The 26,030-nt window shown below is 40.6% G+C and overlaps 1 protein-coding gene across 4 annotated transcripts in view; it reads left to right on the plus strand.

Moving 5' to 3' along the window:
- Positions 1–18,828, plus strand: part of LOC106094435 (protein spaetzle 5) — a 216,147-nt gene extending 197,319 nt beyond the window's left edge. For all 4 annotated transcript variants that reach the window (XM_059360803.1, XM_059360805.1, XM_059360804.1 and 1 more), the window contains one exon: positions 18,452–18,828. In XM_059360803.1, the coding sequence (XP_059216786.1) occupies positions 18,452–18,620 (169 nt within the window). In that variant the 3' untranslated portion in view covers positions 18,621–18,828. The remainder of the gene's footprint in view (positions 1–18,451) is intronic.
- The last annotated feature ends 7,202 nt before the right edge of the window (positions 18,829–26,030 follow it).

Below are 26,030 nucleotides of genomic sequence, written 5' to 3' on the forward strand. Positions count from 1 at the left end.
TGAAGACTCAGGGGCCGTGCGCGCTTCCTTCGTTCCTGTTCCAACTTTGTCCACCACCGCAGGACACAGTCTGGAGTCTCCATTGCGGGATGGCTGGCTTGGTTTTCCTAGAGTACTTGAAAGCGGGGAGCTCTTTTTCTTCTTCAGTATTTTAGTAGTGTTATGTTATGGAATGTCAGTTGTATCCCTTCCAGCATCCTGCACTTTTTCCCGATTACGCTGCCGGTACATACTCCTCTGTCTCCTTCGTCGTGCACCGGATCGCTTTCTCGGTCTGCTTGTGAGCTTAGCAAAGCCAATCCATCCCAATGCCCTCATCGTTCGATTCGGCTGCGATGACTGTTTTATTGACACAGTCGCTGTTTAAATCTGAGTCAGAAACTCCACTTTGACTTAAAGCATGGGGACGAACTGTTCATCCCTTAGGTTTATCCGTCTCTTCCTCATTTATTAGTCTGACGACTAGTTGTGCGCTTGAAGCATTACACTCGACTATAGCATTACTCACACCTATAGGAGGGGAGGACAACATGCTGCGGTCTGACGCCACTGCAGATGTTGAGTCTTTGGAGTCCATTTCTAACCTACTCCAAAACGCTTTAAATTTTTTTCGTAATAGGTAGTACCTATTCCGAGATACGAATATTTATTTATTTATTTGAGGAGCGAAACAAAAACACGTCCGATTCACTCAACGGTCGATTCATACTATGATCGATTCATACTATATTGAACACGAATGTTGAAGGTCATAAGAGAAGCCATTGTACAAAATTTCTGCCAAATCGGATGAGAATTGCGCCCTCTAGAGGCTCAAGAAGTCCCAGATAAGTTTATATGGCAGCTATATCAGGTTATGTACTGATTTGCGCTATACCTAGCACAGTTATTGGAAGTCATAACAAAACACCTCATGCAAACTTTCAGTCAAATTGGATGAGAATTGCGCGCTCTATTGGCTCAAGAAGGCAAGTTCGGGTTTATATGCGGGCTATATCAGGTTATGAGCCGATTTGAATCATACTTAACACAGTTTTTGGAAGTGATGCCAAAACACCACGTGCAAAAATTCATTCAAATCGGACTAGAAATGCACCCTCTAGAGGCTCAAGAAGTCAAGACCCAAGATCAGCTTATATGGCAGATATATTAAAACATGGACCGATTTGGCCCATTTACAATCCCAACCGACTACACTAATAAAAAGTATGTTTGCAAAATTTCAAGCGGCTAGCTTTACTCCTTCGAAAGTTGGCGTGCTTTCGACAGACAGACGGACGGACATGGCTAGATCGACTTAAAATGACATGACGTCAAGAATATATATACTTTATGGGGTCTCAGACGCATATTTCGAGGTGAAACAGAATGATGAAATAAGCATACCCCCGTTGTATGGTGGAGGGTATAAAAAACAAAAAACCTATTATACAATATTAACTACTTATTTGTAATTTTTCATATACTTTGGTGATTGAACGTGTGGTTCATTGCAATCAAATCGTTGCGGTAAATCGAAAGTTATGCGCATTTAAGTATTAAAGAAATCACTACAGGCAAAGTATGACCCAGAATACCACACCCTACACAGAAAAAAATAACACTTAGAAAAAAAAACTTCCAAATTTGTATGTAAAACTTTAAATTCTCAACGAATTTTAGCAATAAATCGAAGGCGTTATTTGTTGAAGTCCGTAAGTAAGTCTCTATAAGAGACTTGACAGACAAAATTATTGAAATTTTATTGACTTTCAACAAATTCTTTAGTTTTAGGAAATTCGGCTTAAAACATATAAATTTCGTATTCAGAAAAAACAAGTAAAAAGGCGTTAAGTTCGGCCGGGCCGAACTTTGGATACCCACCACCTCGGGTATATATGTAAACCACCTTTCATCAAAATTCGGTGAAAATTTCATACCTTATACTCATATACCTCATACCGATCTGAACTATATAGGACACGGATGTCGAATAGCCGAACATAAGTCACTGTGTCAAATTTCAGTGAAATCGGATTATAAATGCGCCTTTTATGGGGCCAAGACTTTAAATCGAGATATCGGTCTACATGGCAGCTATATCCAAATCTGGACCGATTTGGGCCAAGTTGCATAAACATGTCGAAGAGCCTAACACTGAGCACTGTCCCAAATTTCGGCGAAATCGGACAATAAATGCCTCTTTTATGGCCCCAAAACCTAAAACCTAGATATCGGTCTTTATGGCAGCTATATCCAAATCTGGACCGATCTGGGCAAAATTGAAGAAGGACGTCGAAGAGCCTAACAAAACTCACTGTCTCAAATTTCAGCGACATCGGACAATAAATGCGTCTTTTATGGCCCCAAAACCTAAAACCTAGATATCGGTCTATATGGCAGCTATATCCAAATCTGGACCGATCTGTGCGATATTGCAGAAGTATGTTAAGGGGCTTAACTTAACTCACTGTTCCAAATTTCGGGGACATCGGGCAATAAATGAGCATTTTATGGGCCCAAAACCATAAATCAAGAAATCGGTCTATATTGCAGCTATATCCAAATTTGAACCGATCTGGACCAAGTTAAAGAAATATGTCAAAGGGCCTAACACATCTCACTGTCCCAAATTTCAGCAAAATCGGATAATGAATGTGGCTATTATGGCCCTTACACCATAAATCGGAGGATCGATCTATATGGCAGCTATATCCAAATCTGGACCGATCTGAGCCAAATTAACGAAGGATGTCGATGGGCCTTACACAATTCACTGCCCCGAAATTCATCAAAATCGGATAATAAATGTGGCTTTTGTGGGCCTAAGACCCTAAACCGGAGGATCGGTCTATATGGCAGCTATATCCAAATCTAGACCAAATTAAAGAAACATGTCAAAGGGCCTAAGACAACTCACTGTCCCAAACTTCAGCGAAATCGGACCATAAATGTGGCTTTTATGGGCCTTAGACCCTAAATCGGAGGATCGATCTATATGGCACCTATATCCAAATCTGGACCGATCTGAGCCAAATTGACAAAGGATGTCGAAGGGCCTAACACAACTCACTGTCCCATATTTCAACAAAATCGAATAATAAATGTGGCTTTTATGGGCCTAAGACCCTAAATCGGCGGATCGGTCTATATGGGGGCTATATCAAGATATAGTCCGATATAGCCCATCTTCGAACTTAACCTGCTTATGGACAAAAAGAATCTGTGCAAAATTTCAGCTCAATATCTCTATTTTTAAAGACTGTAGCGTGATTTCAACAGACAGACGGACAGACGGACGTACATGGCTAGATCGTCTTTGATTTTTACGCTGATCAAGAATATATATACTTTATAGGGTCGGAAATGGATATTTCGATGTGTTGCAAACGGAATGACAAAATGAATATACCCCCATCCTTCGGTGGTGGGTATAAAAAATTAGAGTGGTTTCTCCCTTTTTATACCCTACACCATAAGATGGGGGGTATACTAATTTCGTCATTCTGATTGTAACTACTCGAAATATTCGTCTTAGACCCCATAAAGTATATATATTCTTGATCGTCGTGAAATTTTATGTCGATCTAGCCATGTCCGTCCGTCCGTCTGTCTGTCGAAAGCACGCTAACTTCCGAAGGAGTAAAGCTAGCCGCTTGAAATTTTGCACAAATACTTCTTATTTGTGTAGGTCGGTTGGTATTGTAAATGGGCCTTATCGGTCCATGTTTTGATATAGCTGCCATATAAACCGATCTTGGGTCTTGACTTCTTGAGCCTCTATAGTGCGCAATTCTTATCCGATTGGAATGAAATTTCGCACTACGTGTTTCGTTATGATATCCAACAATTGTGCCAAGTATGGTTCAAATCGGTTCATAACCTGATATAGCTGTCATATAAACCGATCTTGGGTCTTGACTTCTTGAGCCTCTAGAGGGCGCAATTCTTATCCAATTTGAATGAATTTCTGCACGTAGTATTTTGTTATGATATCCAACAACTGTGCCAAATATGGTTCAAATCGGTCCATAACCTGATATAGCTGTCATATAAACCGATCTTGGGTCTTGACTTCTTGAGCCTCTAGAGGGCGCAATTCTTATCCAATTTGAATGAATTTCTGCACGTAGTATTCTGTTATGATATCCAACAACTGTGAAAAATATGGTTCAAATCGGTCCATAACCTGATATAGCTGTCATATAAACCGATCTTGGGTCTTGACTTCTTGAGCCTCTAGAGGGCGCAATTCTTATCCAATTTGAATGAATTTCTGCACGTAGTATTTTGTTATGATATCCAACAACTATGCCAAGTATGGTTCAAATCAATCCATAACCTGATATAGCTGCCATATAAACCGATCTGGGATCTTGACTTCTTGAGCCTCCTCGGTCTATAGCCCGATACAGCTCCCATATAAATCGATCTCTCTATTTTACTTCTTGAGCCCACAAAGAGCGCAATTCTTATTCGAATTGGCTGACATTTTACACAGGCCTCCAACATAAATATAATTTAATTGTGGTCCAAACCGGACCATATCTTAATATCGCTCTAATAGCAGAGCAAATCTTTTCTTATATCCTTTTATTTTGCCTAAGAAGAGATGCCGGGAAAAGAACTCGACAAATGCGATCCATGGTGGAGGGTATATAAGATTCGGCCCGGCCGAACTTAGCACGCTTTTACTTGTTTTAATATAATTAATCGAGACACTTTTTATTGTGGAGTAGTACTTATTGATTTACTCCATCATAAAGAAGGCTAGAGGATGCGTGCAAGACTACCAAACATGAGATCATGAGTTCAATACCCTGCGGCACTAAAATTATTAAAATTAGTTTTAATGGTAAAATTTAGTAGAGAGTGACAGTATGATGAAATAATTAAATAAGTACTGCTGCGCAATAATAATTGTCTCAATTTATTAAATTTAAAAAAAATTAAAAATAGCTCTAAAATGTTTATTGTTGAATACGAAATACCAAAATAAATTTAATGAAAAAAAAATAAAATTTTTTTGACCGACCGAGGGACAAGGCAAGTCATGAATGGCATGCGAGTTTTGTACGCTACATGATAGTACGCTTATTTTTATACCCTCCACCATAAGATGGGGGGTATACTAATTTCGTCATTCTGTTTGTAACTACTCGAAATATTCGTCTGAGACCCATAAAGTATATATATTCTTGATCGTCGTGACATTTTATGTCGATCTAGCCATGTCCGTCCGTCTGTCCGTCCGTCTGTCCGTCCGTCCGTCTGTCTGTCGAAAGCACGCTAACTTCCGAAGGAGTAAAGCTAGCCGCTTGAAATTTTGCACAAATACTTCTTATTAGTGTAGGTCGGTTGGTATTGTAAATGGGCCTTACCGGTCCATGTTTTGATATAGCTGCCATATAAACCGATTTTGGGTCTTGATTTCTTGAGCCTCTAGAGTGCGCAATTCTTATCCGATTGAAATGAAATTTTGCACGACATGTTTTGCTATGATATCCAACAAGTGTGCCAAGTATAGTTCAAATCGGTCCATAACCTGATATAGCTGCCATATAAACCGATCTTGGGTCTTGACTTCTTGAGCCTCTAGCGTGCGCAATTCTTATCCGATCAGAATGAAATTTTGCACGACGTGTTTTGTTATGATATCCAACAACTGTGCGAAGTATGGTTGAAATCGGTTCATAACCTGATATAGCTGCCATATAAACCGATCTTGGGTCTTGACTTCTTGAGCCTCTAGAGTGCGCAATTCTTATCCGATTGGAATGGAATTTCGCACGCCATGTTTTGCTATGATGCCCAACAACTGTGCCATGTATGGTTTAAATCGGTCCATAACCTGATATAGCTGCCAAATAAACCGATCTTGGGTCTTGACTTCTTGAGCCTCTAGAGGGCACAATTCTTATCCGATTTGAATGAATTTTTGCTCTAAGTATTTCGTTATGATATCCAATAACTGTACCAAGTATGGTTTAAATCGGTCCATGTCCTGATATAGCTGTCATATAAACCGATCTTGGGTCTTGACTTCTTGAGCCTCTGGAGGGCGCAATTCTTATCCAATTTGAATGAATTATGAATTATGATATCCAACAACTGTGCCAAATATGGTTCAAATCGGTTTATAACCTGATATAGCTGACATATAAACAGATCTGGGGCTTGACTTGTTGAGCTTCTAGAGGGCTCAATTTCTAACCGATTAGGCTGACATTTCGCATGACGTTTTTTGTTGTTACTTTCAACAACTATGTCAAATAAAGTACAAGTCGGTTCATAACCTGATATAGCTGCCATATAAACCGATCTGGGATCTTAACTTCTTGAGCCTCTAGAGGTCGCAATTATTATCCGATTTGCCTGAAATTTTGTACGACGGATTCTCTCATGACCATTAACATACGTGTTTATTACGGCCTGAATCGGTCTATAGCCCGATACAGCTCCCATATAAATCGATCTCTCTATTTTACTTCTTGAGCCCTCAAAGGGCGCAATTCTTATTCGAATTGGCTGACATTTTACATAGGTCTCCAACATATAATTTAATTGTGGTCCAAGCCGGACCATATCTTGATATCGCTCTAATAGCAGAGCAAATCTTTTCTTATATCCTTTTTTTTTGCCTAAGAAGAGATGCCGGAAAAAGAACTCGACAAAGCGATCCATGGTGGAGGGTATATAAGATTCGGCCCGGCCGAACTTAGCACGCTTTTACTTGTTTTTTTTTTTTTTTTCTTTGTTGAAAGTCCACAAAATTTCAATAAATAATATCTTCGATTCAATGCTAAAATTCGTTGAGAATTTTAAGTTTCACCTACAAATTTTGTAGTTGTTTTTTTCTAAGAGTTTTTGTGTTCTGTGTAGAGAGAGTGACAAAGAAAAACCCGAGAGCTACATTAAAACGAACGAGACAAAGCAGCACGAGCCGGAACAAAGAAAATAAAGACACCACCCCCCGAAGCAAAACACATGCGCTGGCTGATGAGTGTTTTTATACCCGCCACCATAAGATGGGGGGTATACTAATTTCGTCATTCTGTTTGTAACTACTCGAAATATTCGTCTGAGACCCCATAAAGTATATATATTCTTGATCGTCGCGACATTTTATGTCGATCTAGCCATGTCCGTCTGTCTGTTCGTCCGTCCGTCCGTCCGTCCGTCTGTCTGTCGAAAGCACGCTAACTTCCGAAGGAGTAAAGCTAGCCGCTTGAAATTTTGCAAAAATACTTCTTATTAGTGTAGGTCGGTTGGTATTGTAAATGGGCCATATCGGTCCATGTTTTGATATAGCTGCCACATAAACCGATCTTGGGTCTTGACTTCTTGAGCCTCTAGAGTGCGCAATTCCTTTCCGATTGGAATGAAATTCTGCACGACGTGTTTTGCTATGATATCCAACAACTGTGCCAAGTATGGTTCAAATCGGTCCATAACCTGATATAGCTGCCATATAAACCGATCTTGGGTCTTGACTTCTTGAGCCTCTAGCATGCGCAATTCTTATCCGATCAGAATGAAATTTGGCACGACGTGTTTTGTTATGATATCCAACAACTGTGCCAAGTATGGTTCAAATCGGTCCATAACCTGATATAGCTGCCATATAAACCGATCTTGGGTCTTGACTTCTTGAGCCTCTAGAGTGCGCAATTCTTATCCGATTGAAATGAAATTTTGCACGTGTTTTGTTATTATATACAACAACTGTGCCAAGTATGGTTCAAATCGGTCCATAACCTGATGTAGCTGTCATATAAACCGATCTTGGGTCTTGACTTCTTGAGCCTCTAGAGGGCACAATTCTTATCCGATTTGAATGAATTTTTGCACGAAGTATTTCGTTATGATATCCAACAACTGTGCTAAGTATGGTTGAAATCGGTACATAACCTGATATAGCTGTTATATAAACATATCTGGGGATTTGACTTCTTGAGCTTCTAGAGGGAGCAATTGCTATTCGATTTGGCTGAAATTTTGCATGACGTATTTTATTTTTACTTTCAACAACTGTGTCAAATAAGATTCAAATCGGTTCATAACCTGATATAGCTGCCATATAAACCGATCTGGGATCTTGACTTCTTGACCCCTAGAGGTCGCACTTATTATCCGATATGCCTGAAATTTTGTACGACGGATCCTCTCATGACCATCAACAAACGTGTTTTTTATGGTCTGAATCGGTCTATAGCCCGATACAGATCCCATATAAATCGTTCTCTCTATTTTACTTCGTGAGCCCCCAATGGGCGCAATTCTTATACGAATTGGCTAAAATTTTACACAGGTCTCCAACATATAATTTAATTGTCGTCCGAACCGGACCATATCTTGATATCGTTTTAATAGCAGAGCAACTCTTTTCTTATATCCTTTTTTGCCTAAGAAGAGATGCCGAGAAAAGAACTCGACAAATGCGATCCATGGTGGAGGGTATATAAGATTCGGCCCGGCCGAACTTAGCACGCTTTTACTTGTTTTTTTGTCTTGCTTATGGATATACTGTTGTTGTTGTTATATGTTGGCTTGCAAAGAGTGCCTTTCAACAACAAATTTGTGTTTCGGATCGTTGAGCTTCAAGATAAATTTTTGCAGGAAAATAAACAATTTTCGAAGTTGATTTTTCGACCAAAGTTGTTGTTTTTCAAAATTATTTTTATCAGCGTATATTATAAGCAGGTTGGCCAATTCGAGCATTTTCTGAATGCCTATATCCTCTTTTACACACCGTTCAAAATTTTCAAAACGGTCAGCTTTCTAGTTTCAAAGTCATAAAAACTACAACTAAAAATTAAACGCTGAAATAGTTTTGGCCGGAAAAACAGGCAGTTGAGACCATAGTGCACCGTAGCGCAGAGATGACCATGTCTGCCTATGACGCTTAACGCATGGCGATGTATATAGAGCAGGCAAAGTATCAAAAAAAAATAAGTTCGGCCGGGCCGAATCTTATATACCCTCCACCATTGATCGCATTTGTCGAGTTCTGTGCGCGGTATCTCTTTTTAGACAAACATAGAATATTGAATAAGAACTGTTATCCTATTGGAGCTATATCAAGTTAGTCCGATTCGGACCATAATTGAATGCTGATTGACATTGTAGAAGTCATTGTGTAATATTTCAGTTCATTCGGATAAGAATTGCGCCTTGTAAGGGCTCAAGAAGCAAAATCGGGAGATAGGTTTATATGGGAGCTATATCAGGATAGACCGATTTAGACCGTACTTGGCACAGCTTTTGAAAGTCACAACAGAACAATATGTGCAAAATGTCAGCCAAATCAGATGAGAATTACGCCCTCTAGAGGTTCGAGAAGTCAAGATCCCAGATTGGTTTATATGGCAGCTATATCAGGTTCTATATCGATTTACGCCATACTAAGCACAGTTATTGGAAGTCATAACAAAACACCTCATGCAAAATTTCAGCCAAATCGGATGAGAATTGCGCACTCTAGAGGCTCGAGAAGTCAAGATCCAAGATCGGTTTATATGACACCTATACCAGATTATGAACCGATTTGAATCATACTCAGCACAGATGTTGGAAGTAATACCAAAACACTACGTGCAAAGTTTTAGTTAAATCGGACGATAATTGCGCCCTCTAGAGGCTCAAGAAGTCAAGACCCAAGATCGGTTTATATGACAGCTATACCAGATTATGAACCGATTTGATTTGAACCATACTTGGCACAGTTGTTGGATATCATAGCAATACACGTCGTGCAAACTTTCATTCCAATCGGATAAGAATTGCGCACTCTTGAGGCTACAGAAGTCAAGACCCAAGATCGGTTTATATGGCAGCTATATCAAAACATGGACCGATATGGCCCATTTACAATACCAACCGACCTACACTAATAAGAAGTATTTGTGCAAATTTCAAGCGGCTAGCTCTACTCCTTCGGAATTTAGCGTGCTTTCGACAGACAGACGGACGGACATGGCTAGATCGACATAAAATGTCGCGACGATCAAGAATATATATACTTTATGGGGTCTCAGACGAATATTTCGAGTAGTTACAAACAGAATGACGAATTTAGTATACCCCCCATCCTATGGTGGAGGGTATAAAAATACACTATTGATAGCCTAATTTTTGCGCCGTTCTGAATCGTCTATAAACAGGAAATTCTATTAATTGAGCTTAAACTTAAATGGGACAGCACATATTGATATTTGAGAAGTTTGCCCCTGTAGATAAGGATGATGAGTCTATATGGAAGTTACATTCAAAGATCTCAGTCTGGACCACACTCGCCACGTATGTTAAGGAGTCTAATACTGTTTCGAAAATCTCTGTTCCAGATTTCAACAAAAACGGTCCAAAAAGGTTTAATTTGATGAGCTTTGTTTGCCATTGTTCCTTAATAGAATGTTCATGAGTAAATTTACATTTGCATAGCATGGTTTCAGCAGACAGACATGATAAGATATTCTATTAAAATCACATACTATATATAAACTTTGAAAGTTTGGGAATGGATAATTTGAAGTGTTTCAAATGGAAAGACAAAATAAATATTCCCAAAACTTTGGTGGTGCATATAATATGTTGCATTGTTTTGCCTCTGGAACATTTGTTGCTTGCAGAACATTTTGGTATGATTTTTCTTTTTTTTTAATTTTGGTAGGATATAATTTTCTTGAGTGGCAACACTGATTATGATTCTTGTTTGAACCGTTGAGTGGATCAGACGTCATTATTTTGGAGGAAAAGTTTAAGTAACTCAAGGATAGCAACGATAGTGGCATCCATTAGGCGGTTGATGATCTGAGTTTTTTTCAATTGGAGCGGCAGATTTAGAGCCCGAGAGTAGGTTTCGAATGGACTCCAAAACCCAATAGCTGCTGTGGTGGTATCAGGCCCCTCCAGGCTCCACTAGCCGACAGACGACTGGTCAGCAGGGGCTTTTGACGAAGACACCTGGTTCAAGGACAAGGCCGACTATTCTATCTTCGCATGTCTATGCCATCGGTCTTCCCCGGCAAAACAACACGCTCTTAAAGAGGTTGGAATAATAGAAGACGCAGCGCTCTCAGGTTTATTGAGAGGTGCGAATGATCCTAAGAGTCTCACTAATAGGAAGAAAGACTCCCTAAATTGGGCTCGGGGATTCGCTGCATAGGCTACCCCAAAAACTACACATCTACATTCGGAAACTGCACCGCAGTCATCCAAAAGGCTGCAGTCACCTGGAGGCCATCCCATGTCTAAAAGAACTAGGGCGGACAATAGTAAGATGGGTCCAAGAACCTTTGCTAATGTCGCTAGGGAAAGTTTGGTTATGGCAGTTGTCGACAAGGGAGAAGAACAGGGCTGCTTACCTAGGAATAATTGGAGTGGGATATTCAATGGACTGGCATCATTTCATCATTTCCTGGGTATCTTCCAGTTTGTAACGATGCAGGCTGGTATCGAGACCGATACAGACTAATTGCCTTCCGGGATCAACGCTCAATTAAAATGTATCGTTGTGCGCTAAAATAGATTGGCGAGATCTTGCCAGATGCAGCACTAGATTTAGTCAAGAAGGAAGATACTCCTTCTCGACCAATAGCGCATGCTTGGACACCGAGGCTTCCCTTAGACCCTGAATCGATGATTGGAAGACTAAGGGAATGTAATCCCAATCTTTCAACCACCGACTGAAAGATCGGTATATTGGATGAGGCTGATGGTTATCGGAGACATGCAGTATTCGTACTAAACTCCGGCTGTACGTCAACAAGTCCGAAGGAGTTGTATCCTATGGATTCAACAAGTTGAGACTGAATGTCTATAGAAGCTGTGGGGTTGAGGAATAAGGAGACGACTCAGCAGTTGTTGCAGAACACTTGCCTGAGGAACTATCGACACATCGCTAAGATCTGGCGGATTGCAGGAGACTGAAAATGCCCCTGCCACAATCGTTACAGGAGAGGATGGCATCGAAACGGGACCCTACAAGCCCTTTGTGGTTGGGTTATCCGGTTGGACTGGGGCAAGGTGTGCGCCAATGGGGAAGGATGGAACTCAAAAAGTACTTCGACAGCAGCAGATAGTAAAGCGTCAAAGGAGGGTTCGTCCACACCGCAAGTGCCCAGTGTCCTGAGGAAGAGTGGTTCTACTGCTTTCTCACCTGCCCCTTGATGCGTATGGAAGCTCATCATGACAAGATTTAACGAATCTTGTGGGGACGAACTCCTGGCCGACTCAGAAGACGAGGCTAACGCAACAGTGGTGGTTCTGCATCCTGACTTTGGTCCAGTTTCTGCAGATTATTCTCCGGCATTGTAGGGCCGCTTCGGCGACACTAAAGAGCCTCCTTATGGCGGAGGGATTTGACGTGATTCTTATCCCGGAACCAGAAGAGCGAATCCATAGCGGAAGGTGCGAGTAAGAAGGCGAAAGACATGCCTGCCTTAACATAAGTGGGACCCTGTGTTTTTCATTTCCATCCAGAGCTGGTTTGAAATTTGAATTTTTGGTCACCTGTCTCTGGACATGGTGTGTTGGCAAGAACCGCGCCCCAGACTGAGCCACAGCCGGAGCTCTAACGCCAACAGCCAGCGCTCGCCAGCACACTATGTCCCCTTTCTCCGCTGAGACAGTTCGGACCCTCCGGGGTCCACGACAAGAATGGCGACAATAATATATTGTTAATGGCTATATTCCAAAGTAGAGGAGACAGTACACAAGTCCTTAATGAGTTCCTCTGCTGACCCATCTTTTTAGGTCCACTGATCTCAACCGTGGACTAACAATTCTGGAATTTAAACTACTCAAGTGTACGGAGAGTGGGAGAAACAGAGCCTGTATTCTTGCAAAAGGTAAATGTTTTTCTATTTCCGTCGCTAAACACTGAATATTCAGTAGTAGCCAGCCTTGAAATTGATAAGTTTCATTACTTGCTGGCTTCTTATATATGGCACACGATTCGGAGATGCCGCCTTCTAACCTTAAGTTGTTCGTTGAGGCACATTTTCCCAGCTTCTGCAGGGAAAATGTGCCTCATTGTTGGTAGTGGTATGGGAATGTCCGGATGTCAACTAAAGGAGTAAGATGTAAATCTAATATATTATAAGCAACAATCTGGCGATTTGTGATAAAGGGGATAAACCGCCCTTTATTACCAGGAACTGGCAGAAGGTACTAGATATTACCTTCGTATCGGAAGATATAAGTGGAAGAATATGCGACTGGGAAGTGTTGGCTGACCACAGCTTCTCTGATCATTGCTATATTAGTTTCAGCCTTGGAGAAAATCTGCAATAGTGGTCCCTGGGCTTAACAGAAGAAAGCCCCATTGGTATAAATTTCGGCACAAATTCTGCATGTCTATCCCTTCTAGACCAGAAAGGGAAGTGAAAACTACGCAGACATATTGGCCAAGCGGATCACGAAGGCCCTGAATGACTCGCTTGGGTCTTCAACAGAGCGAAGGCTACTACATCACCACACGATTCGCACATCTATAAGGCTCAGCTTAAAAAATATAAGGGCGAGCTGAGAAAGGCTCAGAACAAATCCTAGGTATAATTCTGTAGCTTCGTGGAGGATACGTCTGAGGCCTCTAGGCTAAGGAAGATTATGTGCTCGAGACCTATCACAGTGGGGTATATTCAGAAGTCAGAGAATGTATGGACAATGTCTAGTGAGGAAACATTAGAACAACTCGTTGATACACATTTCCCGGGAAATTCTCCTGCATACAACGTGGCGCCATAAGAGGTTGTCACTGGTATACATTCGTCGGAGTTTATTAGGGAAATTGAGTCTGAACCGAAAATCCCATGGGCGATAAGTAGTTTCGACTCCTTTAAATCGCCAGGTCCTGATGATGTATCACCGGTTGAATAACAAGCTGTGTCTGATAGATTGGTTCCCTGGCTTAGGGAGATATACTTTGGTTGTATCAGCATGTCATTTATACCTGTGGAAAGGAGGTACACAAAGGTCATTTTCACTTCGAAAGTAGGAAAACCTTACCACACAAAGGCGAAAGATCGCTGTCGCGGCAGCAGCATGCACATAGTAAAGGCAAATCCACTAAAACAGCCCTTCACGTCGTAATCGGCTACATAGTGGGTTCTCTCGCTATCAAGGAATATACAACGGTTGCATTTCTTGACATTGCTTTCAATATGTACAACCGACGTTAATCATGAAGGAGTTGGAGTTAGTAGGCATTAACTCTACCGTAAGAAACTTTATTAATAACTTACTTACTAAAAGATGCATTACGGCAGGGTTGAGATCAGTGGACCTAAAAAGATGGGTCAGCAGAGGAACTCATTAAGGACTTGTGTACTGTCTCCTCTACTTTGGAATATAGCCATTAACAATATATTATTGTCTTGGGTAGGAAAAGGTGGTCGCGTACGCTGAAGATGTGGCAATTGCTTTTAGTGGAAAGTTTCCCAGCATTCTAAGAGAGAAGATACTTCAGGAAGCTCTACGTGCAACAGCGAAGTGGGCTACCGAAAGTGATCTAGGCGAAAGTGATCCGTGCAAGACAGAAGTAGTTATTTTCAGCATGAGATACAAGTTGCCTACAATGGCACCTGTCTTCTTGGGAGGAGAGAATAATCCATTTACAAAAAGCGCAAAATACCTGAAATACGCAAAAATGAAATTCGAATCCAACATTTTGGAAAGGACAAGAAGGCCACTCTCGTCTTATACACCTGCAAGAGAGCCATTGGCAAAAGTTGGGGGTTTAGACGGCGTGTCATTTACTGGGTATATACCATAGTTGTCAGACCTATAATACTATATGGTGTTGTGGAGTGTGGATTACACCCTGCCTATGTGGCTTTTTCACAAAAAGTACTGGATTGGAACTACGATACCCATGGTAATAGAAGTTACATAAAAGTCTATGTAGCTTCTATTACCATGGATACACATGGACGAGCTTGCGAGACCTTACACATTCCAAGGAAACTGGAATCTGTGGGTATGCCTCAAACGACATGTAAACTTAGTTATCAAGGCCCGAAGGACATCGAAGATGGTCGCAAAGAGGAGAACAGACGTCTCAGTCATTGTGTCCGTCATGAGGTTGCCAGTAACGCCTTTTGCCGAAGCTATGAGAACATCGAAGAAGGAGAGACTATAGAACACCTTCTGTGTGTGTCCCGCACTAGCAGTCAGAAGGAGTTCCACTTTAGGTTCTCATTTCTTCGAGAACCTGTCCAATTTAGCGAATGTGAACATTCGCAATGTGTTGGGCTTTTTAAAGCGATTGGGATGGTTCAACGGCAAGAGCCAGAAGGCATCTTCCTTCTTCTGTTCCTGTGGTATCACAAAGGATGAAAACATCTAAGTGAGTCTGATGGAAGACTGACACTGAAACCCAACCTAACCTGATACTGATTATAGTTGGTTAATGTCTTCAGTTTGTTTGCGTAAAATTGTATGGAAATAAAAATCATTTAAAACCAATTGATCGGCACAAACGATAACCTATTGAAATTGTGAAAATTGTTTGAGAGCAAATTAAATAGAGCGCAAAAGAAAAATTTTCGACAAAATACCGAAACCTTTCCTTAGCTTACCTTTCCTTTGCGCCATCGTCTTTTTTTTTCTGGGTGGCCGAGGAGAACATTATGGTGCCGATGAGGACCCTTACCAACCTTAGAAACGTCCGCCAATGGTGTGTTTGTTCTCTATCTGATCCGCCTGTGTTTTCATTTTCTGGGAAGCCTAAAGAAAACATGATGGTGCCGTTGAGGGGCCCTTACCAACCTCACAAACGTCAACCATTGGTGAGTCTGCGCTGTGTCTGATCCGCATGTGTATCTTGCAATTTCTTTTCTGTGATATTCATTCTCATGGCCAAATTGCCCATAGCTCTCTCCTTTGAAAGAATAATGAAAGATCAAATTTTATTTGTCAAAATAATCAACTTTGTTTGCTGTACAAATGAACAAATTGATTGCTGTAGTAGAAAATGTGTTTTTCGATTCAACAGGAATGCGTTCAATATATTTTGAATATCAAATGTTGTTGAGTATAAATGGGTTAAAAAGCAATCGTTAAATAGACCACCCTTTAGATATGTATTTTCCCAATTGACTACTTGATCCCCAGAGGCCTCCACATTTCTACTCTTTAGCCGGAATAAAGTATGAAAACTACATACGTTTTCCACTCCAAGGTATGATATTTTACTTCTCTTTAAAATGTTTGGAGTTGTTCCCCACTAGTATACCCCAAATTAAATTACACTCACATCTCTTCATTTCCAGCAAAATCATATTTATATAGCATTAACTTCTACTACCGCTTTATTGTCATGGGCTAGAATAGTCTCAGTCATTGTGCCCGTTATGACAGGTCACTGTCTAATCGGAAAATATGCTGACAGACTGAAATGACCTTCTGTGTGTGCCCCGCGCTAGCAGTCAGAAGGAGTTCCACTTTAGGTTCTCATTTTCCACTTTAGGTTCTCATTTCTTTGAGAACCTGTATGATTTAGCGGATGTTAGCATTCGCAAGTTATTGCGCTTTTTAAAGCGATATGGATGGTTCAACGGTAGGAACTAGAAGGCGTCTTCCTTATCTTGTTCCTGTGGTTTCGCAATGGACGAAAACGTCTATGTGAGTCTGATCACAGGCTACTTTTTAAACATAACCTAACTTAACTACTTTGCTGGATATAAAACTAGTAAATGGTCGAATATTTTTGGGATCACATAAATTGAAAACACATGAAGAACAAGTAAAAGCGTGCTAAGTTCGGCCGGGCCGAATCTTATATACCCTCCACCATGGATCGCATTTGTCGAGTTCTTTTCTCGGCATCTCTTCTTAGGCAAAAAAGGATATAAGAAAAGAGTTGCTCTGCTATTAAAACGATATCAAGATATGGTCCGGTTCGGACCACAATTAAATTATATGTTGGAGACCTGTGTAAAATTTCCGCCAATTCGTATAAGAATTGCGCCCTTTGGGGCTCATGAAGTAAAATAGAGAGAACGATTTATATGGGACCTGTATCGGGCTATAGACCGATTCAGACCATAATAAACACGTTTGTTGATGGTCATGAGAGGATCCGTCGTACAAAATTTCAGGCATATCGAATAATAATTGCGACCTCTAGGGGTCAAGAAGTCAAGATCCCAGATCGGTTTATATGGCAGCTATATCAGGTTATGAACCGATTTGAACCACAGTTGTTAAAAGTAAAAATAAAATACGTCATGCAAAATTTCAGCCAAATCGGATAAGAATTGTGCCCTCTAGAGGCTCAAGAAGTCAAGACCCAAGATCGGTTTATATGGCAGCTATATCAGGTTATGAACCGATTTGAACCATACTTGGCACAGTTGTTGGGTATCATAACAAACCACGTCGTACAAAAAATTCCATTCTAATCGGATAAGAATTGCGCCTTCTAGAGGCTCAAGAAGTCAACACCCAAGATCGGTTTATATGGCAGCTATATCAGGTTATGGACCGATTTGAACCATACTTGGCACAGTTGTTGGATATCATAACAAAACACGTCGTGCAAAATTTCATTCTGATCGGATAAGAATTGCGCACGCTAGAGGCTCAAGAATTCAAGACCCAAGATCGGTTTATATGGCAGCTATATCAGGTTATGAACCGATTTGAACTATACTTGGCACAGTTGTTGGATATCATAGAAAAACACGTCGTGCACAATTTCATTCCAATCGGATAAGAATTGCGCACTCTAGAGGCTCAAGAAGTCAAGACCCAAGATCGGTTTATATGGCAGCTATATCAAAACATGAACCGATATGGCCCATTTACAATACCAACCGACCTACACTAATAAGAAGTATTTGTGCAAAATTTCAAGCGGCTAGCTTTACTCCTTCGGAAGTTAGCGTGCTTTCGACAGACAGACGGACGGACGGACGGACAGACGGACGGACATGGCTAGATCGACATAAAATGTCGCCACGATCAAGAATATATATACTTTATGGGGTCTCAGACTAATATTTCGAGTAGTTACAAACAGAATGACGAAATTAGTATACCCCCCATCTTATGGTGGAGGGTATAAAAATTGTTTGAGTTGTTATTAACACTTCATTTCGGTCATTTGCTCTAACACTTTTATTGTAAATCAATCCGAATCGTCCTGGCGTATCCGTCCGTCTGTCCTTTAATCTGCCAAACGGATTTTATAATTATAAGAATAAAGCAATAAATGTTTCAAATTTATATGTGTCGGGTGGAACTGCAAATGGGCCAAATGATAGCTGTCATATACAAGGATCTGTAGAATTGACTTTCTGTCTTGAGCACCTGGGGAAAACAGTTGTTGTTTGATTATATTTACTTGTCTTATGTTTGTGATTTTTTAACAGATAAAGTCGAATGCAATATCGATTCTTTTTGCCCATAGGCTTTTTTCTTACTGTGTGCAACTGTGCTTATTAATATATAATTTCTTTTATCTTTTCAGTTCAAATACATGTACGAATCTATGTCAACTACCGAATGGTTACAATTCTCGTTGTGAGCAGAAATTTGTACAAAAACGTCTAATTGCCTTGCAAGGCAATGGTCAAAATCTGTATACGGATAGTTTTTGGTTTCCCAGCTGTTGTGTGTGCACAATATCCGCCAATTAGTACCAAACTATTTAAGAATAATTAATGTGCATTTTTATTAGTATCATTATTTTTTTATTCTCATACTCCATTGCATACGATCAAGTCAGAGAACAAAGTCAACTGATCTTGAATTAATTCGATTTTTGGCATTTACTTAACATGAAATTTATAAACCCAACTACGAAAATCCTCATTAAAATTAAAATAAAAGTCCATATCATTTCCATTTGTACTTACTTTTATTCCCAATGCTTGTCAAATCAGGTTGGTTATAGTTTTGGGCATGAGAATTTTTCGTGATATCAAAGCACATCTCGCTATCTTCGATGCAGCAACAAAAATGTATGCACATCCACCCTCCATCAAACCAATGTTAATGTTTGGCAATATCTATCATTGAAGTGACCCCTAACTTAAGAATTTTTATTAAAATTTAAAAGCGCGAATGTTTAAACCTATTATAATTTATAAAAATTTTACATTTAAAAAGGTGTATAAATGTGGTAGGGAATGGTTTTTATGGAATAACCTTTTCAGGGTGGCAGCACTGGTTAATAAACGCAATCTATGAAAATAAAAGTGTTGTGTATACGTTGCGATTTAATCATGGAGTATCCCCAAATGAGCAACAACTGCAAAACGTTCAAATTTATAACCAAAATTCGTGCTTTCTTAGAATCGTCGATGCAAGTCCAAATTTTTATCGAAAACATTGTGTTCAGTGATAAGGCCAATTTCTATATAAATGGATACATTAACAATCACAACTGTTATATGTTGAGCAGCCACATCTTCTTATATATAACAAGTAAAAGCGTGCTAAGTTCGGCCGGGCCGAATCTTATATACCCTCCACCATGGATCGCATTTGTCGAGTTCTTTTCCCGGCATCTCTTCTTAGGCAAAAAAGGATATAAGAAAAGAGTTGCTCTGCTATTAAAAAGATATCAAGATATGGTCCGGTTCGGACCATTGGGGCTCACAAAGTAAAATAGAGAGAACGATTTATATGGGATCTGTATCGGGCTATAGATCGATTCAGACCATAATAAACACGTTTGTTGATGGTCATGAGAGGATCCATCGTACAAAATTTCAGGCATATCGGATAATAATTGCGACCTCTAGGGGTCAAGAAGTCAAGATCCCAGATCGGTTTATATGGCAGCTGTATCAGGTTATGAACCGATTTGAACCTTATTTGACACAGTTGTTGAAAGTAAAAATAAAATACGTCATGCAAAATTTTAGCCAAATCGGATAGGAATTGCGCCCTCTAGAAGCTCAAGAAGTCAAATCCCCAGATCTGTTTATATGACAGCTATATCAGGTTATGGGCCGATTTCAATTATACTTGGCACAGTTGTTGGATATCATAACGAAATACTTCGTGCAAAAATTCATTCAAATCGGATAAGAATTGTGCCCTCTAGAGGCTCAAGAAGTCAAGATCGGTTTATATGGCAGATATATCAGGTTATGGACCGATTTGAACCATACTGGGCACAGTTGTTGGGTATCGAAACAAAACAAGTCGTGCGAAATTCCATTCTAATCGGATAAGAATTGCGTCCTCTAGAGGCTCAAGAAGTCAAGACCCAAGATCAGATTATATGGCAGCTATATCAGGTTATGAACCGATTTGAACCATACTTGGCACAGTTGTTGGATATAACAACAAAACACGTCGTGCAAAATTTCATTTCAATCGGATAAGAATTGCGCACTCTAGAGGTTTAAGAAGTCAAGACCCAAGATCGGTTTATATGGCAGCTATATCAGGTTATGGACCGATTTGAACCATACTTGGCACAGGTGTTGGCTATCATAACAAAACACGTCGTGCAAAATTTCATTCTGATCGGACAAGAATTGCGCATGCTAGAGGCTCAAGAAGTCAAGACCCAAGATCGGTTTATATGGCAGCTATATCAGGTTATGGACCGATTTGAACTATACTTGGCACAGTTGTTGGATATCATAGCAAAACACGTCGTGCAAAATTTCATTCCAATCGGATAAGAATTGCGCACTCTGGAGGCTCAAGAAGTCAAGACCCAAGATCGGTTTATATGGCAGCTATATCAAAACATGGACCGATAAGGCCCATTTACAATACCAACCGACCTACACTATTAAGAAGTATTTGTGCAAAATTTCAAGCGGCTAGCTTTACTCCTTCGGAAGTTAGCGTGCTTTCGACAGACAGACGGACGGACGGATGGACGGACGGACGGACGGACGGACGAACAGACGGACGGACATGGCTAGATCGACATAAAATGTCGCCACGATCAAGAATATATATACTTTATGGGGTCTCAGACGAATATTTCGAGTAGTTACAAACAGAATGACGAAATTAGTATACCCCCCATCTTATGGTGGAGGGTATAAAAATCAATAGGTGTTTGTGTGTCACATTGTTTGTTTGTTTGTCAGTTTGTTTGTTTGTGTGTTCCTTATAGACTGAAAAATATCTGAACCGATTTTCTTGAAATTTTCACAGATGGTGCATAATGATCCCGTGGTGAAAATAGGGTACTACATTTTTTGATATCTGAAGGGGGCGGACCCTCCCACTTACCATAATTTTCAGAAACTCCAGATCTCGGAAATGGGTGGTGCGATTTAAGCGAAATTTTGTGTGCTCGCTTATATTGTAGTAACCTAAAAACAAAACATTGATATCCAAATTTAGGATAGGGTACCTGGGGGTCCACCCCACCCCCAAGACCTGCAAAATATATCTATAGACCAATCACGACAATATGGGACTCAAATGAAAGGTATTTAAGATTAGAAAAGTTATCTGATATCCATTTGTCGGACCAAGTGTTTGGGGGACCACTCCAACCCCCAAACACCCCTAAATCGAACATAATTTTGACCTTGGCAATATGGGACTCAAATGATATCCAAATATGGAACCAAGTCTCTGGGAGTCCACCCCTCACCCAAAACACCTCCCAAACATGACTTATTTACTGACCATGGCAATGTGGGGCCCAAATAAAAGCCATTTGAGTGTAATATAAAATATACAATTTATAAAAATTTTTATCAAATTTTAGTGCTTTGGTTGGGCGCCCCGGTACCCGTTTGGACGGTTGGTAGCGTGCTCGGATTACCAGTGCGGGTGTCGTGAGTTCGATTCTCACCAGTGCCATTGGTCTGTCGCTACTGTGGTATTACAATGAACTTAAAATTGTCTACGTAAGAGAGTCTGTAAACGACCGCCACTCTTATCTGACCTAGTGTATTTAAAACTAGCTGAACCGGGCCCGCACCGTCGCGCCTTCTTTTACTTTATATGGAACAAAATTTCCTTGAAATAAATTTTTTTAACAATTAAAGAGTTTTTAGTGAAATACCATGCTATGAAAATAGTATATGTTTATCGCTTTACTAAACGTATAACAATATAAATGCCTTGATCTAAACCGCTCGGTAGTTAAGGGTCATCTAAGTTTGAATGTTAGATGTACTCCATTCTTAAAGACTTAATTTGAGTCCGATATTCTCATGGGGATTTTGGCAGTGGGAGCTCCATATTGCCATGATGGGTAAATGTGTTTGTGCGATTTAGAGGTATTTTCGGGGTTGACGTGGTCCCCCAGACACTTGGCCCTGAAACCATATCAGTATCGTGTTCTTCTCTCAAATACCATTTATTGTATTTAAATCCCATATTGCCATTGGTTTCAGGAGAGTTTAAAGGATGAGGTGTCCCCCAAACACTTGGACCCAAAACCTGGTTTCACATTTGAGTATCAGATTAGTATTCTACACGCAAGTACCTTTCATTTGAGTCCCATGCTGTCGTGATTGGCCTATAAATATATTTGGTGGTTTTTGGGGGTGGGCGGCCCCCCTAGGTATCCCATCCGAAATTTGGATACCAAATTTAGGTTACAAAAAAAAAAGCACACAAAATTTCGCCTAAATCACACCACCCATCTCCGAGATCTGGCGTTTCTAAAAATTGTGGTAAGGGGGAGGGTCCCAAAGAATTTAGTACCCTATTTTCACCATGGAATCATTATGCACCATCTGTGAAAATTTCAAGAAAATCGGTTTAGCCGTTTTTGAGTCTATAATGAACACACAAAGAAACACAAATTGATTTTTATATATAAGAGATAAGAGATAGGGAAAACCTATGCCTAAAAAATAACCCTTTATTGTATTCAATAAATACGAGGTGAAATTTCATTCGGTCACAGTTCGTTAAGTCAGGTGTTTTTGCAATCTTGGATCGGGATAATATAACAAAAAGGAAAATAAACTTAGTGATCTTTTAAAGTTCGTGTTCAACTTATATTCTTTACCTCAGTTGGTCATTACAGAAAATTTATCACTTTAGCCGAACGTAAAATATATTTCCAAGCGCCTCGATCTCCTTCGCTGTTTCTCCAATCTTCGAGATATATTTCTCCACTCAGACAGTCTATTGGAGTTTTGGTCTTTCTACTTTGCGTTTTCTATACTGGTCCCCTTCAAAAGACTTCTTCTCTGGAGTTTCTTTATTCATTCCGACACGTGACGCAGCCATCGCAACGGTTGTATTTTGTTGCTTTAACAATGCTATGCGAAGATAAGGAAGGAAAATAACTTTGGTCCAACAGTCCGAAATTTAGCATCCGCGATATAACGTCCGATAAGGGTTGAGGCTAATAGATTTCGCCGCGTAAAAAACATGATATTTTGCAGCACCAGATTTGAACATAAAAAATTCACAAAGCCACATGGTCCCCAGATCAAAAAGTAAGGAACCAAATTCATGACGTTTTGATAGATGGAAGCCATTCATCCATCGTCCGTGGAGCGAATGGCTTCTATCTATCAAAACGTCGCACACCACTATGGCCAAAATGGCCGATCCAACGCTTCAAGCCTAAATTTTTACTTACTTTACTTTAATTGGCTATGACAGAATATTTGTTCCACTACCCGAACGTAGAATAGCGTTCCAAGCGCCTCGATCTTCTGTGCTCATTCTAAAATCTCTGACACCATGTTTCGAGGTGTCTCCCACAACTTGATCTTTCCATCGGGCTTTTGGTCTTCCCAAATTGCGTGTACCACCGTGTTTGCCCTCAAAAGACTTCTTTGCTGGACCTTCTTCATCCATTCCTACATCATGACCTAGCCAACGCAGCCGCTGTATTTTGATGCGTGTAACTATGCTATCGTCGTCATATAGCTCATACAGCTCATGGTTCATACGTCGCCTATATTCCCGTGAACGCAAACTCGTCCATATATTTTACGAAGAATTTTTCTCTCAAATACTCCAAGCACTGCCTCATCTGCTTTCACAAGTACCCATGCTTCGGTGTGATCTTCGTCTGTCGAGAGGTGGCCTTGTTTCTAAACTGCATACTTAGTCTAAAGTAGCATCTGTTTGCCAGTATTATTCTTCGTTTAATCTCAAAACTGGTGTCATTCGTTTCGATGACGGCGGTGCCGAGGTAGATAAAGTTACTGACTGTTTCAAAGTTGTGGTTTCCAACTTTCCCATTTTCTTTATCTGCTCGGTTGTGCAAGGCTTTTTGGGAGTTGAAACCATCCATTTCGTCTTATCTCCATTTACTGCCAGACCCATTTTCATTGACTCTCTTTCGAATCTTTCAAAGGCTGCAGTTACTACTTCCGGTGATCGACCTATGATATCGATGTTGTCGGCATAGGCGAGTAGCACGTGTTCTTTTGTGATTAGTGTGCCATATCTATTCACATCTGCATCTCGTATAATTTTCTCCAGCAGGATATTAAAGAGATCACACAATAGGCTGTCTCCTTGTCTGAAATCTCGTTTGGTATTAAATGGTTCGGAGTGATTTTTTTCTATTCTTACTGAGGAACGCGTATCAGCAAGTGTCATCCTGCAGAGTCTTATTAATTTTGCAGGGGTACCAAACTCAGACATGGCTTGAAATACCTTTGAAAAGGAGTATCGAAGGTGGTTTTGTAGTCAACAAAGAGTGGTAGGTGTTAATTTGTCTTTCTCGGGTCTTTTTCAGGATTTGGCGCAGTGTGAATATCTGGTCTAAGGTGGATTTACCTGGTCTAAAGCCGCATTGATACGGCCCAATCATCTCATTGACTTTAGATTTTAATCTTTCACACAGTACGCTCGAGAGTATCTTGTATGCGATGGGGAGGAGACTTATTCCTCTGTAGTTGGCACATTTCGTCTTGTCTCCTATCTTGTGTACGGGACATAGTATGCTGAGGTTATAATCATCGGGTATGCGTTCTTCTAGCCAGATTGCGCAGATAAGCTGATGCATACTCCTTATCAGCGTGTCACCTCCGGTCTAAAATAGTTCAGCGGGTAAATCGTCGGCTCCTGCTGCCTTGTTGTTCTTTAGTCGGGTCACTGCTACTTGGACCTCATTCTGACTAGGAGGTAAACATTCTATACCATCATCAGGGATTGGTTCTGCGGTATCCTCTTCGCCGCCAACATCGGACACTAGCAGTTGGTTAAAATGTTCTTTCCATATCCTCAGCATGTTTTCTGTGTCAGTTACCAGATTTCCTTCTTTGTCTCTGCATGAGGATGTGCCTGCACCAAAGCCATCATCTTGGTGTTTAATTCTTTGGTAGAATTTCCGGACTTCATTCTGACTCCTGTACATCTCAATTCGCTCACACTCACGTCTTTCCATTTCCTTTTTCTTTCTACGGAATAGACGTTTCTCCCCTCTCCTTTTCTCCCGATACCTCTCCTTCATCTGGCGTGTTGCTACTGATTGCAGGGTTGCTCTAAATGACGCATTCTTGGCCTCAGTGGCATCTCGATACTCTTGGTCGTACCATGAGTTTCTTGGAGGAGCCTTCCGGTACCCAAGTACGGATTTCACGGCATTTTTCATGGAGTGGGCAATAGTTTGCCACTGCGCCATTATTTCATCGGAAGGAGGAGTGCTTCATCAAGCAGTTGGTTCAGTCGGCAGCGGCATACTCCACTTCAGTGGAGTATGCCGCTGCCATTTGTTGTGTTTGCAGCTTTTCAATGTCCAGCTTCCGTGCAGTGGCAGATCGTACTTTCCTCGCCATGTTCAGACGGGTGCGAACCTTTGCTGCAACGAGGTAATGATCCGAATCTATATTCGCTACACGGATTGTAACGACCCTCATTAAACAGATTCTGTCTCTTTCCCGCGTTTGCCTCCTATTGTCTCGGCCATGCTCAGGTCATTGGGGGTGTCTTGCTAAAAGAAACAAACCTCGGTCAATTACAAAAACAAATAAGTTGTAGGTAGCTATAAAAAAAGAGTTAATGATGACCATTTTGTATAATATATAGTTAGATATGGATGAAGAAATTAAGGTGGAATTCTTTCTTCATCAATAGCCGTGTCCCGCCCTACCTGGCCGACTATCATTTAAATCTGTCAGCCCACATGATCTGTGACC

This window comes from Stomoxys calcitrans, chromosome 1 (assembly GCF_963082655.1).
Source record: "Stomoxys calcitrans chromosome 1, idStoCalc2.1, whole genome shotgun sequence".
Classification (NCBI taxonomy): domain Eukaryota; kingdom Metazoa; phylum Arthropoda; class Insecta; order Diptera; family Muscidae; genus Stomoxys; species Stomoxys calcitrans.